Raw genomic sequence first — 17,974 nt, 5'->3', positions numbered from 1 at the left:
GTGGGTTATTTAACATTTATAGTTAGATTTCAATACAAGTAATAGCATCAGTGTAGAGAATGGATTGGAAGGGGAAAGATTAGAGGTAGGGAGACAGTCACCTATTCAAAGACTAGTCCTAAGAAGTAAACTGAGTTGGGCAGGGAAGATGAAAAGTGGTTGGATAGATGATGTTCCAAAGTAGAATTCTCAGGGCTTGGTACCAGAGAGGGTGAGTGAAAGGGAAGTATTTAAGACTGTCTAGGGCCGGCCCGGTGGCTCAGGTGGTTAGAGCTCCATGCTCCTAACTCCAAAGGCTGCCGGTTCAATTCCCACATGGGCCAGTGGGCTCTCAACCACATGATTGCCTGTTGGACTCCTCAATTCCCGCAAGGGATGGTGGGCTCCGCCCCCTGCAACTAAGATTGAACACGGCACCTTGAGCTGAGCTGCCAGTGAACTCCCGGATGGCTCAGTTGGTTGGAGCGCATCCTCTCAACCACAAGGTTGCCACAAGGTTGCCGGTTCGACTCCCGCAAGGGATGGTGGGCTGTGCCCCCTACAACTAGAAAACGGCAACTGGACCTGGAGCTGAGCTGCGCCCCCCCACAACTAAGACTGAAAGGACAACAACTTGAAGCTGAACGGCACCCTCCACAACTAAGATTGAAAGGACAACAACTTGACTTGGGGGGAAAAAAAGGCCTGAAAGTACACACTGTTCCCCAATAAAGTCCTGTTCCTCTTCCCCAATAAAATCTTTAAAAAAAAAAGAAAAAAAGACTGTCTATGTCTCTAGCAGGTAGACTATGTGGTACCAGTTATCCTGGAAGGGACGGGACACCTGTCTAAGCCATCTCTAAAATCTCAAATATTTTAAATGTTTGCATATACTCTAATGTATCATTTTTATCCTACATTTTTTGAAAATCTTGGTGTAAAAATTATGCTTCAGGAAGATGTCCCACATTCATTCTATGGTGTTGAGTAACCTAAGCCACACACCTGTGAAAAAAAAAGAGTACCTCCTTCAGTAAAAGGTTAATGGAACTCCAGAGCAAAATGATAGTGAGGGAAAAAATGCAGAACGAGTGGCTTAATACTAAATAAAACAAAACCAAGGTCAGCAAAGAAATGTCTATGAAGTTTACATTTCGGGAAAATAGATTTGAAAGCATTTGTCTCCTGAAATACAGCTGAGAAATTGGGGAGCGGTGTGAGAAAGTCACAAGGGCATATTGACATCACTGGCTTGAAGAGGCCCAGCCTCCCCCTGTGCAGGACTGGGACATGTCCTTTCCCCCTTGGGGGGAGGGAGCTCACTTCAGCCTCCTTTTGGGGTCCATCCAGCCTCCACAGCCTCACTAAGCATAAGCCAGTTGAGATCAGGGAACTCTCTTAAGCCACACAGACTCTAGCCTCCTGCCCCTGTGTCCTTTGGCCTCCCTTCCATTGGCCTTCAAGAGACAGATGCATGTCCCTGGTCTGGGGCAAATCCCTGTTGCCAGTCACCCATCAACAGGACCTATTTCTGTCCTCGCTGGTGGGTCCTTGCCATATTAAGGTGGTCAAACATTGTCCCAGTCAGAAAACTGCACCCCTTAAGCCCTCATGCTTCTTTCGCCTCTTAAGATGGCCAGTTCCAGAGAAGCCCTCAGTTCACAAGCCCAGTTCCTGCCCCCATCCCTCCTACACACGCCTCCCTGGGTGGCAGAAACCTCCTCAGAAAATACCCAGTCCTGAGGGCATTTTCCTCTTGCCCTCTGAAGATACTGGCTTTGAAATGCTTCCTCCCTTTAGGGGTTGAGCCTCAGCTCCTCCCGGCTTCTCCCCCTTCTGTCTAGCTCCTTTCTGTCCACCTTCTCTTGATTGCAGTTTTCATGGTTACATTTGTGGCTCTTTTACCTTACGGCAGGATACATTTCCCCCCAAACAGTACCATACTGATCCGCGCCTTGAGGTTGATTCCATTGCTGGCGGGAAATGCCCTCCCTTCTTCCAGTGGTCAACTCCCTTCCCTTGGGACTGTGCTGTCCTGTCAGCTTCTAGGTGTCAATCCTCCATAGCCGCATGCTCTCGGGTCTGTGCTCCCTTCCCGTCTTCCGAATCTCTCCAAGTCAACAATTGACCCAATCATTTCACATTCTACCCCACTTAAGAGCAGAAATGGGGCTTGTGCCTGCCTGCCCACTGGAGTTCCGAGCCTATGCGCGAACTGGAGAATGTTTTCGTCCAAAATGTTTTCATTAAAGTTGTATGTATGTGTTTACTTATGTTGAAAAGGCACCATGTTTACCAAATTCAAAAGGTATTCGGGGAGAAGCCTGCCTCCCAGCTTTGCCCCCGAGGCCCTGGGTTCCGCTAGCAACATTGTTACTCTTTTCTTGTGGATCTTTCCATGTACGTTCACGCCTTGTCCATGTTCCTTTTGCGCACCCTGTTCGGGGCACCCCCTCCTTTCGCTGGAGGTTATCGTCTGGAAACCGTTTTCCGGCTTCCAGCTCCTTTCTCTCGGCTGCCCGGCCTCCCCGCCGGGACGCACTGCGCACTCAGCCGCCGCGGCGTCGCCCTGCTCCCCCTGGCGGTGGCGCCCAGTGCAGCGGCCGCGCGCCCCGCCCCGCCCCGCCCGGCCCCGCCCGGCCCCAGCCTTGGCCCGCGTGGCCGGGGGAGGGGTCGCGGAGGCAGCGGCGGCGTCAGCGGCGGCCCCGGCGGTGGGAACCGAAGCGCCGGAGCAAGATGGCGGCGCGAGTCCTTCGCGCCAGCGGAGCGGCCTCGGCCGGCTGCGTCCTGCGGCGGGCCGCCCCCTGCAGCCTCCTGCCCGGGCTCCGGTGAGCAGCGCCGCCCTTTCGGGGAGGGGCCGCCGCGGGGCGGAGGGTGCGGGGTCCTCGGCAGGGGTTTCCGCGCCGGTCCCGTTCCCTTGGGGCAGGGCGCCCGCGCCGAGGCCGCGGTCGGCAGGGCCGAGGCGGACGGGAGCCTCGGCGGGGTCGGAGTGCCTTTCCGGCTGGCTCAAGGTCACGGCGCGGACGGCGGTCAGCGCCGAGGCCACGTCCGCCAGCTATGCTGACTGGCCGCAGCCATGGCCAAGCATCGGCGCGCGGTTGAGACCGCAGGCCTTGGACTCGGCCTGCCGGCTTCCGGCTGGCGTCCTGAGAAAGCTGCTGGCCCGCGCGAAGCCTCGGGCATAAGCAATGGCAGTAGAGATACCACTTACTGTTAGGTTTTTGTGAGGACGAATAACGCACAGTCCCGGGTGAGCCCTCATTGAAGGGGTGGCGGGGGTCAGTGAGGGGATCCCAGTACTAGGAACAGCTTTTGACGTGCATTTAAAAGTAGGTAGTGGATCAACAAGTATTTACAGTTATCAACACTAAGGCGTTGGGTTCATGTTTTAACTTTTTTCCAAACCTCAATGGATTATTAAACGTTCGGTTTTCTGAATCCATCACTTTGACATATCTATGTTCCATTTTCAACATTAAAAAAAAAAACCCAAAGCCCTTACTGATTTACACGTAGATTTGCTTCCTTGTTTTCTTTAGATTGGGTAATTTAAATGTTATTTTTGGTTTGTTTTTAGTTAAATAATGAGCCTCTAGAAAGTGCAGTTGACACTTAAAAATGAAAAAGTGAAAAAACTACCTGTTTGTTAAACTTTTACTATGGGCCAGGGAGCTTTATATAATATGGCTTATTTAATTAAATCCTAGTAGTAATCTCAGGTAAGTAATGGGATTCTGCCTTGTAGAGATGAGGTGGAACCTCAAAGGGTGAGAGACACATAGCTAGAAAGGACATTTGAGCTCAAGTTTGTCAGGCTTCAGGCCCAGCACCCTTCCTAGGACTGATGCTCAACTTGTATTTCTAAATTTGATGTTTATGTTTTCAAGTTGATTAACAAATCAACCTTTTATTTTTATTGTTTTTGAGCATCTGCTGTGTCTTATTTTTTTCACAGAGGTGGTATGAGCCCATGAAATTCATAATTTCTTCTTTGAGCTGAGACTGAAGGTGTTCACCCAACATGATTACCTAAAGTGCCCAAGGTCACAAAACTAGGAAACGAGAATGAGACCTGGGTCTGCCCAGTACCCCGACTTTCTGCTGGGGCCAAATGCTCCTGACCTTGGAATTCTTATCTCTGTCCAACCTGTCAGCTCTTTGATTACTCTCTCAGGTCCCCTGTACCTTTTGACTACTCCTTCCTGGGCTCTAGTCTGCCTTAACTGTAGGTGGTCTTTAGGACTCAGTCTAGACCTAGTTAGTTATCTGATTTTATCAACTATTGAATACAAGTTCTTGGAAGCTCTGTGGAACTGAGCGTAATAGCTATGGGCACTATCCCCAGGATGTCATGGCAGAGGTAAAAACCCAGATAGACTCACAGATTGAAGTAGGTACTGTGAGATAAAATCCAGGAACCCACGACATGACATCGTGGAAGGTCTCTCCAAGAAGGTGATGTAAAGCTGAGATCTGAAGGGACAGAGTGAATGAAAGCCCCGAGTGGGAAGGAATCAGACATGCTGGGAAACCCCAGAAAAGTCTAGGAGGCTGGAGCACAGAGGTGAAGGGAAGACTGGCTAGAGGACAGGTGGCAAGGAGCAGGTGCCGATAATTACAAGCTTTGCAAGCCATCCTAGAGAGTTTGGATTTTATTCTGGGAGCCATGGAAAACATTTAAACGTATAAACTCTAATGTGACATGATCTGATCTACGTTTTTAAAAGATAAGTCTGACTTGGGAAAGGGGACAGAATCAAGGGTAATGGCCAACTGGGTGGACTGGGTGGATGGTCGTGCCATTTACTGAGAGTCGTCTGTTCCGTAGGTATATGAGTGCCCGCCATATGCTGAGTGCTGTTGGAAACAGTGAATAAGGCACACAAGGTCCTCACCACTGCCTGCTTACTAGTAATTCAGAGGAGGAGGAACAGGTGTGGTGCTGGGGGAGCAGTTTTGAACTGGGTAAAGTTTGAGATGGCTATGAGCTATTCACATGGAAAGGCCAAGTAGGCAGTTGACCTATTTAACCTATGACTCCTCAAAGGACAAGTAACATTTGGGAGTTGTCAGCACATAGGAGCGCAAAATGTTTGTAATAGATACATGAGTTTTAGTATACTGTTTTGTAGTTGATTGGGATTTTTCATAATAAAATGTTTTTTAAAACCATAGGAATGAGTGAGATTGCTTGAGGAGAGTGTGGCTAGAGAAGGGGCTGAGAAACAGACCCTGGGATGTGTCATTTACAGGCTGGATATAGGAAAAAGAAAGAGCTGCTAGTGAGGTCATTGTTGTGTGACATTGCCCAGGGAGAGGTATTTCAAGGAGGAGTGGTCAACTGTGCCAGCTGCTGCTTTAAGGCTAAGATGACAGAAGAAAACTGGATTTGCCAACGGGTATTGTGGGTAACCTTGCAAGAGCGATTTCAGAAGGAAAGGAAGAAGTCTTGCTGGGAGACTTACTTGCCAGCACTAATTACTTAGCTCTGCCCAGTGCCAGGCCCAGAGTTCCAGCTACTTAGTGGACATTAAGTGTCCCACAGCTGCTTGAGATGTTTATGTACCCAGAATTTAATTCATCTTCCTCCTCCAAAGCCTGCTTGCTCCTCCTGGGTTCTCTTTCCCCAATGATGGAACATCTTTCATTTATTCAGTGACTCAGGTCAGAAACCTGAAGGTCTTCCCTAAGCCCATCCCCTCTCATTCCTGCCCAGCTCCCTCCAGCATGCCTCTGTGGCCACCCCCCTAGCTCAGCTCTGGGCAGCATGCTCCCTGCCTTAATGCTGCAGTCCATCTGCCATGGCACTGCCGGGCTGCTTTTTATACCTAGAATTTTTTTGAAAACTTGCTAGCATTGCTCTGTGTACAAGGTAAAGCCCCGCTGATAGGCCCGGTACACAAGAGCCTGACCACCCTGCCTCTTGCCTTCAGTTACCTCTCGCCATCCTCCCATACCCTGCTTTGCCTTACTGAACTCTTTTATTCCAGAAATTTGCCATGCAGTGTCGTGACTCCACGCCCCAGACATGTTCCCTGTGACTGGTATTACCACCTGCTTTGTCCGTCTGTCTTTCTTATCCTCCAAGACAGAGCCAGAATGCCTCCACTAGAGTCCCTCTTGCTTCTCTCGGGCCAGGCTAAGGGTTCATTCCCTTGAGCTCCCACGGTGTGTGTGTGAGTCTGCAGTGTCCATGGTCACTCTAGCTGTTTACTAATAGGTTTTTCCCCTGAGTCTGCACACACTAGGCATCTGGTTCATCTTTATAGCCACAGAGCCTGGTGCATAATGCTTATGCTATTTAAAGTATAGTGCTTTATGGAATGTGCTGCCCACACCTCACCCTCTGTAAAGTGCCACATAACATGTATATGAATTGATAAAGACAGCTGATTGTGGTGTTTGTCACTGTCATTAAAGACCCCCAGCCCCAATCTTATCACCCTGTCAGCTATTGTTATAGCTGCTTCTACCCCCTTCCATGATTCAGCTTGGACAGCTAGATGACCTGGGCACATTAGGCAGCTTTGGTTACCTGACACTCGAAAGATTTCAGAGTTTGACAGTCAGTTGAGGGTAATGCTGGGCCAGACTGTTTTTCATTTGTCAGTTGCTACCCAAATTCACAAGCAAACACCAATCAGGATCTTATGTGTGGCCTGTAGTATTGACTACTTCTTAGGCTTATCTTTAGTTTACAAAACATTTCTATCTCTCTGACCTCGTTTTACCCATTCTAAAGTACATCTCTTTGGTATTATTAAAACCTGGAACAAATGCTCAGAGGGGGAGATTTGTGTTTGGAAGGCATCCCTTATTAGTAAAAATATTTTGAATTTCATAGATCTAGGTTTATATATTTTTTTTTACCACTTCTTAACTCAGGTCATAAATTGCCTCTCTGAGCCAATCTTTAACATTCGATAATACTTACCTTGCTAGATTGTTCTGAGGGTTACATGAGGTGACATGGTTAACCTGTTTAGTCCAATGCCTAGCAGAGAATGTGTACTTATTAACGTGTAATCCCCTTAAATTCTAAAAAAAGAGAAAAATTATTTTGGAATTTTTCCCCCTCCAGATTTTAGTCTGCCGGTAATTGTTTATACGCTCTCATTTTATAAAGTATTAAATGCCATAGAAATTAAATATCAACATATGTACGTATGCTTGTGTATGCATTTCTGGAAGGATACAGTAAAAACTATTAGTAGTACTTGCTTTGGTAAGTATTTCATATTTTAAATTCCCTAGAACTGATATTTTTAGAAACTTTCATGTTACCCCTTCCTTAGTTGCTCATAATTGTTATTCCTAAGCTCTCACAATTTATTTAACCAAAAATTTTAAACACAATTTCTATTTAGTGAACTTAAAATCTAAAATAAAGAAAAACAAGAATTATACAGTTCTTTAACAAATATTAAAACTTTCTACTTTGTAGAAATTTTATACACTAATTTTATATACTTGCCATTTTGCTTCATGCAAATTCTTCAAATGAATCATGGTGAAATTTATTTCAAAATTTATTGACAAAATTTTTTTATTTTTATTGACATGAACTTTAGCATGATTCATTTGGATAATTGCCTTCTTCCGAATGAGTTTATTTGCATAATCAAAGAGTGAATTGAAAACAGAAACATGGCCATTTTAACTATGTTGATTCTTCCATTCCATGAGCACGGAATGTCTTTCCATTTCTTTGTGTCTTCTTCAATTTCTTTCAAAAATGTCTTATAGTTTGCAGCATATAGGTCTTTCACATCCTTGGTTAAGTTTATTCCTAGGTATTTTATTTTTTTGCTGCAATTGCAAAAGGAATTGTTTTTTGTATTTCTTTTTCTGAGATTTCATTGTTAATATATAGGAAAGCAATGGACTTATGTACATTGATTTTCTAGCCAACAACTTTACTGTATTCGTTGATTGTTTCTAATAGCTTTTTGGTGGAGTCTTTAGGGTTTTCTATATAGAGCATCATGTCATCTGCAAAGAGTGATAATTTAACTTCTTCATTCCCAATTGGATGCCTTTTATTTCTTTCTCTTGCCTGATTGCTCTGGCAAGGACTTCCGTTATGGAAGGCAGTGTGGAGGTTCCTCAAAAAATTACAAATAGAATTACCATATGACCCAGCAATCCCTCTCCTGGGTATCTACCCAAAAAATCTGAAAACATTTATACCTCTTAAAGACACGTGTGCTCCAATGCTCATTGCAGCTTTGTTTATGGTGGCCAAGACATGGAAACAACCAAAATATCCTTCGATAGATGAATGGATAAAGAAGTTGTGGTATATATATACAATGGAATACTATTTGGCAGTAAGAAAAGATGATATAGGAACATTTGTGACAACATGGATGGATCTTGAGAGTGTAATGCTGAGCAAAATAAGTCAGACAGAAAAAGCAGAGAACCATGTGATTTCACTGATATGTGGTATATAAACCAAAAACAACAAAAGAACAAGACAAACAAATGAGAAACAGAAGCCCATAGACACAGACAATAGTTTAGTGGTTACCAGAGGGTAAGGGGGGTGGGGGGTGGGAGATGAGGGTAAGGGGGATCAAATATATGGTGATGGAAGGAGAACTGACTCTGGGTGGTGAACACACAATGGGATTTATCGATGATGTAATACAGAATTGTACACCTGAAATCTATGTAATTTTACTAACAATTGTCACCCCAATAAATAAATAAAAAAAAGAAAACAAACAAATACCGTATGATTTTGGTTTTTGTAAAGGGCTAATAGTTTTTATATATAATTTATTTTAATTGTAAAAGTTTGTTTATTGAAAAAGTAGTTTTAAAGACTTAATTTTTTAACTCCTTCTCTCAGGGATACCACCATTAACACTTTCTTAATTCTGTGAAATTTTAACATGATAAAAGAAAAATAGAAGAATTTCCAACTTCTTTCTACAAATGCCATTTAAGATTATATATTTGTCTCCACTTATAAGAAAAATTGCATGACTCATATTAACTTATTTTGCTTGTTTACTGTGAACTTGCTGCTTTTTAATCTTTGAAGGATTTGAAAAAATACTTTATATTTCTTGATAATTATTTATACAAAAACATTAATTTTATATTTATATATTTTATGTTTGTTTATTTGTAATCTTACATCATTCAAAAGCCTTATCTGATTTCTAGCTGTTTATGATGATATTCTATGATTTAGTTTTAATCAGAGAACCTCTTAGAGGGAGAAAATTGTAATGTTTGTTCATTAAAGCAGCAAGTCAATTTTTTTTCAGCATAAAAAGGAAAAGGCTGCTATTCACTATTAGCAGTTCACTTTGTGTGTGTATTTATGGTACTCTTATGTGCCTGCTTTTACACCATAAATCTCTCTGAAATATGTGCGTATAGATCTACCTCAGTCTTTTTTTTGTTGTTATTCATTAGTTTCAGGTGTACAAAACAGCATAATAGACATTTACACCCCTCACAAAGTGATAATAACCCCACCAAGTCTACTACCCATCTGACACCGTACATAGCTATTACAATACCATTAACTATATTCCCTAGGCTGTACTTTACATCCCGTGACTATATATGAGATCTGACAATTAAGTTCACAAACTCATCCTAGAGAAAGTGCTATATACCTCATTGCTGAATATCACTATGGTCACCTTTGAAGTACTCCCCTTAGGAAGCTATGCACTGATGCCAGCACCTAGTCCACCCTTCAAAGCAATTTTGGAACTTTTTTTCTGGAATGGCCATCAGAGCTGTCATTGTATTACCCTTGATGTCCTGGATGTCATTAAAATGTCTTCCTTTCAATATTTCATTTATCTTCTGGTAAAGAAGTCATTGGGGGCCGGATCAGGTGAGTAGGGAGGGAATTCCAATACAGTTATTTGTTTACTGGCTAAAAACTCCCTCACAGACAGTGCTATGTGAGCTGGTGCATGCATTGTCGTGATACAAGAACCATGAATTGTTGACGAAAAGTTCAAGTTGTCTAACTTTTTCACATAGCCTTTTCAGCACCTCCAAGTAATAAATTTGGTTAACTGTCCAGTTGGTACAAATTCATAATGAATGAATATTCCCTCTGATAGCAAAAAAGTTTAGCAACATTGTTGCAACAAGTTCGCGAACTTAATTGTCATACCTTCATATATGCTATATATGTTTTAGTTATAGTTGACATTCAATATTATTTTATATGAGTTTCAGGTTTACAGTGCAGTGGTTACGCATTTATATAATCTATGAAGTGAACCCACCGGTAAGTCCAGCACCCATCTGACACCCTACGAAGTCTTTACAACATATTCCCCAGACTTGTGTTTCACACCCCCATGACTATTTTGTAACTACCAATTTGTACTTCCTAATCCCTTCACCTTTCTCACCCATCCCCCAATCCCCCTACTATCTATTAACCTTAAGTTCTCTGTATCTATGAGTCTGTTTTGGTTTTGTTTGTTTATTCTGTCCCTTAGATTGTACGCGTAAGTGAGATCATACAGTATTTGTCTTTCTCAATCTGATGTATTTCACTTAGCATAATATACTCTAGGTCCATCCATGTTTTTGCTAATGGTAGGATTCCTTTTTTTTTTTTTTTTTTATGGCAGAGTAATACTCCATTGTATAAATGTACCACAATTTTTTTATCCAATTGTCTGTTGATGGACATTTCAGTTGTTTCCATATCTTGGCTATTATGAATAGAACTTCAGTAAACAATAGGGGTGCTTATATTTTTTTGAATTAGTGTTTTGGATTTCTTTGGATAAATAACCCAGGAGTGGAACTGCTGAATCATCATAAGGTGGTTCTATTTTTAGTTTTTTGAGGAACCTCCATACTGTTTTCCAATTTTTGCAATCCCATCTACCTCATTTTTTTAAATAACTGCATTCTATTCTGATTTTGGATATTCCCTAATTCATTTGACCAGTCCCTTTAATGGATATCCAAATTGCCTGTACTGGGAACAAACTGGAAATAAGGCAGTAATGAATGTTCTTGTGCATTCAACTTTGTGTACTTATCTAACTATAGCTGCCTGTAGGATATAACTGCAAGTGCAATAGTGCAATTATTGGGCCAAAGGCCTACAGTTTTAATTTTCATATAGGTAATACCACACTGCCCTCTAGGGAGGTTACAGAAATGTGTAATCCCACTCACCAGCATATGGAGGTATGCACTGAAAAATAAACTCATAGACACAGACAACAGAATGGTGATTCCAAGAGGGGAAAGTGGGGAGGAGAGGAATATGATAATGGAAGGAAAGTAGACTTTGGGTGATGAGCACAGAATAGAGTACACAGAAAAATAAAAAAATAAAAAGAAACAAAAAAAATTTTTTAAAGGAAAAAAAAAATCAGGATGGAGTACACAGATGTCAGATTAAAATTTTGTACACTTGAAAATTACATAATGTTAACCAATGTGACCTCAATAAATTTAATTTTTAGAGAAGAAAGAAAAAGTTTGTGGTTAAAGTATAGTTTGTTACTTCAGTCAAATTTATCCTCACTTTCTGAAAGCATGTATAATAGAAATTGTTATGAGATAAAAATTAGCAAATTATGTGTTAATGAAGTTTGTATGCTTAGGTTGTTTTTTTTTTTAGACACTTAAAAATCTTGATTTTAACATTGATTTAGTTAAGGGTAAAATAAAATATTTTTAAACACAGAATTCATTTCCCTGTATATTGCTTTCCACATTTTTTTTTATTCTGGTAAAGTATAGATAACATAAAATGTGCAGTTTTAGTCATTTTTAAGTGTACAGTTCAGTAATGGTATTATACATTCACATTATTGTGCAACCATCCATCTCCAGAATATTTTCATCTTCCCAAAATGAAACTCTGCCCTTAACCCGACAACCACCTTACTACTTTCTTTCTCTGTGAGTTTGGCTACTCTAGATTTCCATGTGTATATTTTCTAAGTCAAAAATTGCTTTGCAGGAGGGGAAAACATAGCGGAAATTGCAAAGATAAACATGAGAACTCTATTAGAAAAGCCACTTTTACACTTCACACCTGCTGTTGAGAGCACACATAGTGGAAAGCAGAGGTTTTGTGGTATCCCGGGTTCTAGAACAGTGTCTAGAATAGGTGGTCAAGGCATGTTTGCTGAATGGATTGATGAATTTATGAAAACAGTGTACTATGTGACACTACCTAAAGACACTGAAATGTTTGTACCTCTATTGAGACTCAGATTTTTGTATGTGTTATACCATAGGAGATTGACGTCTTCCAATAACAGACCTCGAGAAGACAGCTGGTTAAAATCCTTATTTGTCCGGAAAGTTGATCCAAGAAAAGATGCTCACTCTAATCTCCTAGCCAAAAAGGAAACAAGCAGTCTATACAAATTACAGTGTGAGTGATAGGTCTACTATCTTCATGGTTGACTTTTCTCCCTTTGTTCATAAGTTTATCATTGAATTTTCTTTTGTTTCAGTTCACAACGTTAAACCGGAATGCCTAGAAGCATACAACAAAATTTGGTGTGTATACCAAACTGTCCTTTCCTTGGGGAAAAATAATGATTTTAGTATTTGTTGGTTCAGCTAACACTTGATAGCAGAGTGAGATCTTTGTTCCCTCTTATTAAGGCTGAATGTTCAAAAACAAATAAAAATAAAAATAAATAAAAATAAAAAAAGGCTGAATGTTCAGAGGCTGTTAAATTGAGCTGTGTGGGATTACCAAGGGCATTTTGACTTTAGCACTCATACAGCTAAATCATTACATAAACTGTCAAACTCTAGAATGTTTCTAGACCCTTAAGGTTGGAAGGAACCTTGCAAGTCTGTCTAATCCATTAAGTCATCCAGTGCCTGACTCCTTTCTGTAGACCCTCCTGACTGTCTCTGCTTCAATACATTCATATACGTCCCATCTCTGGAGAGCTGTAGTGTTAGGAATTAGAACTCATGTCCCATGACTTCCATTGTTTCCAATTTTACTTCTAAGTGGAACTGCTACATGGAAGTCCTGTGTGTATTTGAATGTTTCTGCCATTTCTTCCCAAATCTTCCATTTGCCAGATTCTCATGATTTGAGATCTATATGCTCTTACAGAATTCCTAAATTTTAAGGCTAAAGAGAAAATTAAGTGTATCAGTTCTTAATAGAAATAGTATTTTAATGATTAATTCTGAGCAAATATAATTTAAAAGCATTTATTTGCCTTTAACATCTGCTACTTTCATGGGAAAAATGATTTTTGTCACCAGAATCTGCGTAATTTTCAGAAGCAAAAAATCTGTTGTTTTATTTTTGGAGGTGGTTTGTGAACTATTAACTCTCACTGCAGAACATTTCTCTTTATGAAAACATGCCCTAAAACAAAACAAGTGCTATTTCTAAATCTTCTCTCATAAAATGAAAGTATTTCTCTGTGCTGGTGTTGCCCTGGATTACTTTCCTGTCCTGTTGTTATTGCTTCATCTCCTGTTTCAGATTTCTGTCTGTTCATGTCTATTTGGATGTCTTGCTCTCCCTTCACAGCCAACAGGTGGAGTTACCTTGCTCTTGGAGCTCCCTGTGTGTGTCATTCACCATGGTTTTATCTGACCCTTGCCTTAGTTTTTTGTGATCAGTTAGTTAGAAGGGCTGTGCATTCCTCATTTGACAGGTACCTGGTTGTCTTTGCTTGTTTCCTCCATCTCCCTCTCCTGGCCTGTTGACCCCATTTCCAAGTAGCCTCCTTTCTGACTTCCTCCTGGGCTCCTAACCGCACCTGTACTCCACCCATCCTGCAGTCCTTTACCCCAAAATTTGCCAAATCTGTCTGCTTGAGTTCTGTTTTTTCCTTCATCGTGGTTTTTTTCTTTCTCTGAAACTTTCAGCAACTCCCTCTTTCCAGTTCATAAAATCTTAACTCCTGCCTGGTTTGTAGGGGCCCCAGTAATGAGATTCTCCCCAACTGATCCATTTCTGGGTACAGGTACTGCCTACCTTACAACTTCCATTGACATCAGGCCAGGACTTCCAAAGAGCATGTTTGGGGCCCCAAACAAAGAGGATTGGCTGCAAGTTCATATATGACTTCGTATTGGTGAAAACCCCATGTCCCATCGTCAGGCCTCGGTCCCTTCCTGGAGCCCACCTGGATGGTTTTACTAACTTCTTTCTTCTGCATTGGCTCCAATTTCCTGCTCATGTCATATGGCAAAAAGGAAACCCATTTTCATTTCCCAAACACCCATCTTTCCCCACTGCTATTTCCATGAATCTCTTTAGTTCTGAACATAAGACTTCATGAGCCAGTACAGTGACCACACCATGTGTATTTTTTGAGGGGTGGCATTTACTTTTATGGGTTTTTAGTGAGACAAAAGACCAATCTGACCTTTTCTGTTCACTATTTTTTTTGCGGCGCGGGGGGGGGGGGGGGGGGGGAGAGCGCCAATGCTGTCGTTTATTCTGAGGAATGGGGATGTGGGGGTTAGTGGGGGATGGGGGGTGTAGTGGGGAGTGCTGCTGCCTCGACTTGTCAGTACATTCATAACGAAGGTGGGGACCCCCAGCCTCGCTCCCACACCCATGTGCAGCCGGGACTGCGAGCCCCTGGGTGCCAGGTACAGGAGGGCGCTGTGTGTGCCGGCTCCAGGGAGGTCACCGTGGGGCGTGCATGGATAGTGGCTTGGTCAGTTATGGCATGAGCGCGATGGAGTGAGCGGGAAGCTGGCGGACCACGTATTGCACTTACACAGAATCCTCATCGGTGGGGTGGGGCCGGGCAGGACTCCACAGCCATCTCCTCACCTCAATGCCTCAGTTTCTGAGGCATCGAGGTGAAGGAGCCCCCTCGCACGCTTGTGAGGCCACCGCTGGGGGTAGGGGTGATGTGGGTGGGCACAGGGTGATGAGGGGGGGACGGCGGGGGCTCGGAAGGGGCCGCCCCGCTGGCAGGTACGCCTGTCCAACTACAACTACCTACAGTACGACTCCCTCTACGGCTTATGGGGCAGGCGGCCAGGGCAGCGCAATGGCATAGCTTTGGTCTGGATGAAGGCCCCGCCCCTGGCCCACCCGGCCCGTGTGGCCCTGTAGCGAGGGTCACAAGTTGGACAAGAGGCGGGAGCGCGCAGAGTCCAGCAGGTCGAGACCTCCAGCGGCGCCAGGCGAGGCCAAGTTCCTGTGGTCCCGGCTGGACGCAGCGGCCCGGACGCGGGCCCCAGGCCTAGCGTGAAGCTGCTGACCGTATGCGCTGAGGATGCAGGGCCAGGCCCAGGGGCACCATGGGGCAGCGAGGGCTGCGAGCAGAAAGTGGGCGCCAGGAGCAGCTCAGGCAACATGCTGGCAGTGCAGGCCCTGTGTAGTGCTCAGCTAGAGAGCTAGGTGCGCCACCGTAGGGTGAAGTCCATGGTACTCAGGGAGTGGTGGGCGCACAGGAGAGGGGGCGTGGCTGGCAGTAGATACAAGCCCCAGCGAGCCGGGGGCAGCCGAGTCGGGCCCTGGGGGCAGGCGGCGCACAAGGCGCGGCAAGCCGAGCTCCAGCGGCCCCACTAGCGGGCGCGCCACCTCCGGGCAGAAGCTCATGGCTACAGCCTGCTGAAACGTGGCGATGGCTGAGGTGACCTGCAGCAGTAGCAGCAGCAGAAAGAGGCCGACGGGCTGGCCCAGTTTGGCCTGCTGCACCGTCTTGCGGTCGTACTTGACAGTCTGGATGATGGCATTCTGCTGGTTGTTGAACACCCCTAAGTGGAGGTCATGCTGGACCTTCTGCAGCAGGATAGAGTCCTTGCCTATCCGGTCCAGGCAGTTGATGGCCACAGTCTCAAACGCCCGCCACATCATGGAGTACTCCACCAGCACCTCGTTGAAGTCCTCGCTGAAAGAGTACAGAAGGCAGTAGTTGTCGGCCCGAGCCCTCGCTGTGCGTCAGCCCGGTGTCAGCAGACAGATCTCCCCAAAAGAGCCATCGGACAGCTTCATCTCCTTGTTGCCCTTGGTGAGCACGCTGACCACGCTGTGCTAAATGAAGTACATCTTCTTTCCAATGGTCCCTCGTGGATGATGTCACCCGGCTGGAAAACCTCGAATTTGAGTTTGGTCAGCATGGCCGTGTGACAACGTTGGCGTCAGCATTGGCAGACAATGGCATCAAGGCCACCTGCTTCCCTCAGGGGCCCATTGAGCTCACCCAGGATGCTGTCCTTGTCGAACATCTTGCCCTGGTAGCGGTCCTCATAGTAGTCGTGGATCTTCTGGCGGAAGTCGGCAGGCAGCTTGTGGAAGGACATGTACTGCTCCACCTGCTTGTACTTCTCTTGGTACTGGCGCCTCGAAGAGCCCAGCGACTGGATGAGGGCGGTGGTGTGATCGATGAACACGGCGTAGCAGGTGGCGCCCACGATCATACTCAGTATCGTCAGCCAGATGTGAGTCATGCTCTCTAGCACCTGCTGCCCATACCCGATGCACAGCATGTGGCTCATGGCATTGAACAGCATGGAGGAGGAGATCTCGCTCCACGAGTGGTTCACCGTGTCGTTGACGGACACCCAGCAGTTGCGTGTTAAGTCCCAGGAACTGTAGGCAGCCGTCCCGGTGGCACAGCAGCAGTATCACGCTGATGAGGTTGCAGATGCACATGACCAAGTGCTCCAGGTCATAGGTCATGTGGAAGATGTCTTCCCATTGGTGGGTGTAGCGGATGAGGCGCGACAGCAGCAGGCGGAGCAGACTGAGGATCTTCGTGAAGTGCACGATGCGCAGGGCACGCGCCGTCTTACAGACCTCGGAGTCGATGCTTTTCTCCTCGAGGAGGAAGACGTAGTCCATGGGGATGGAGGACACAAAGTCCCCCATGAATCATGTGCGCAGGTACTTCTTCTTGATCTTCTCGGGGTCCAGGATGATCTCGGCGTTGTCCTCGATCACGATGCTGGTACGGAAGTTCAGCACCAGGTCCACGAGGAAGACCGTGTCCGAGACCACGCGGATCACGATCCAGGGGGCCGTGGTCTCGTCCTTGAAGAAGGTGACGCCCACCGGGATGATGAGGTTTCACACCGTGAGCAGCAGCGTGGTGAAGTCCCAGTAGAACCTGAAGTCGCTGTCCGGGTGGATGAGCCAGGCCCCGCCCACTTGACGCGCTCCTGCTCACGCTCTGCGGCCTTGTGGCTGCCGAACATCCTCAGCGAGAACTTGTTGACGCCCGGCTGCCAGAGCGCGCTGACCTGGCGCTGTGTGAAGCTGGCCTGGCTGCTGTGCGGCTCCCCCACCGGGCCCGCCTCCTCGCTGCTGACCTCGTCCGCTCCACGGCTCGAACGACGCCTTGGGCTTCCAAGCCGGGCCCTCGGGGCTGCACTGGGGCTCGCCGCGCCCGCACTTGCCATTAGGGCTGCCCTTGGCCGTGCTCGCTACTCCCGGGGTGCCCGGGCTGCCACACGAGCTGTCTACAACTGCGGAGCGTGGCCCGGGGGCACCCCTCTCGGCTCAGGACGACTGCCGGAGCTGCGCAAGCCTGGGAGGGGGTCGTGCCCGGGCGTTCCGGGGACCACTTGCTGCCCCCACACGCTTCCATGGGGAGGTGGCGCTGGGCAGTGAGGAGCAGAGCCGCAGCCGCCGGCCCGAGCCCCGCTGTTCACTATTAATATACACCCAGTCCTGGTACCTCGGCATCTGGTAGTGGTCACTAGCTTAGTACCATTCAGTGTCAGCAAATAATTTGAACAGATTTCATTTCTGAGCTTTGATATCTTTTCACATCAAGTCTATTGTACTTTTTTCATCATAGTTTTTCTATTCAAAAGTATGCAGGCTTTAGCTTTTCTCTTGATGTGGCATAGTTATGTCTCTTCCCTTTGCTTTTCCCTGTAAATCAGAATCTGTACTACAGGACGGTTTCCATGGAACCAAGCTCTGACACCTCTGTTAAATACATTGCCATGATGTGTCAGTGCTTTATCTCTACTCCTATACAGTCAATGGTGATGGACTAGGTGGTGTGTTCATTGTGGG

The 17,974-nt window shown here is 45.4% G+C and overlaps 1 protein-coding gene and 1 pseudogene across 1 annotated transcript in view; one reads left to right on the top strand and one right to left on the bottom strand.

The window, feature by feature from the left end:
* Positions 1 to 2,267: 2,267 nt before the first annotated feature.
* NIPSNAP2 (nipsnap homolog 2) overlaps positions 2,268 to 17,974 on the top strand; it is a 34,152-nt gene continuing 18,445 nt past the window's right edge. Inside the window, 4 exon segments of the mRNA XM_088796808.1 lie at positions 2,268 to 2,363; positions 2,365 to 2,640; positions 2,642 to 2,807; positions 12,459 to 12,504. Coding sequence (XP_088652934.1) covers positions 2,268 to 2,363; positions 2,365 to 2,640; positions 2,642 to 2,807; positions 12,459 to 12,504 — 584 coding nt within the window.
* On the bottom strand, positions 15,046 to 17,635 carry LOC109438906 (potassium/sodium hyperpolarization-activated cyclic nucleotide-gated channel 2 pseudogene; annotated as a pseudogene).

The sequence above is a fragment of the Rhinolophus sinicus genome, chromosome 3, assembly GCF_057876585.1.
Source record: "Rhinolophus sinicus isolate RSI-liver-muscle chromosome 3, RSI-T2T, whole genome shotgun sequence".
NCBI lineage: Eukaryota > Metazoa > Chordata > Mammalia > Chiroptera > Rhinolophidae > Rhinolophus > Rhinolophus sinicus.
The sequence above is the reverse complement of the archived record's forward strand: the minus strand, read 5'-3'. Positions and strand labels throughout refer to the sequence as shown.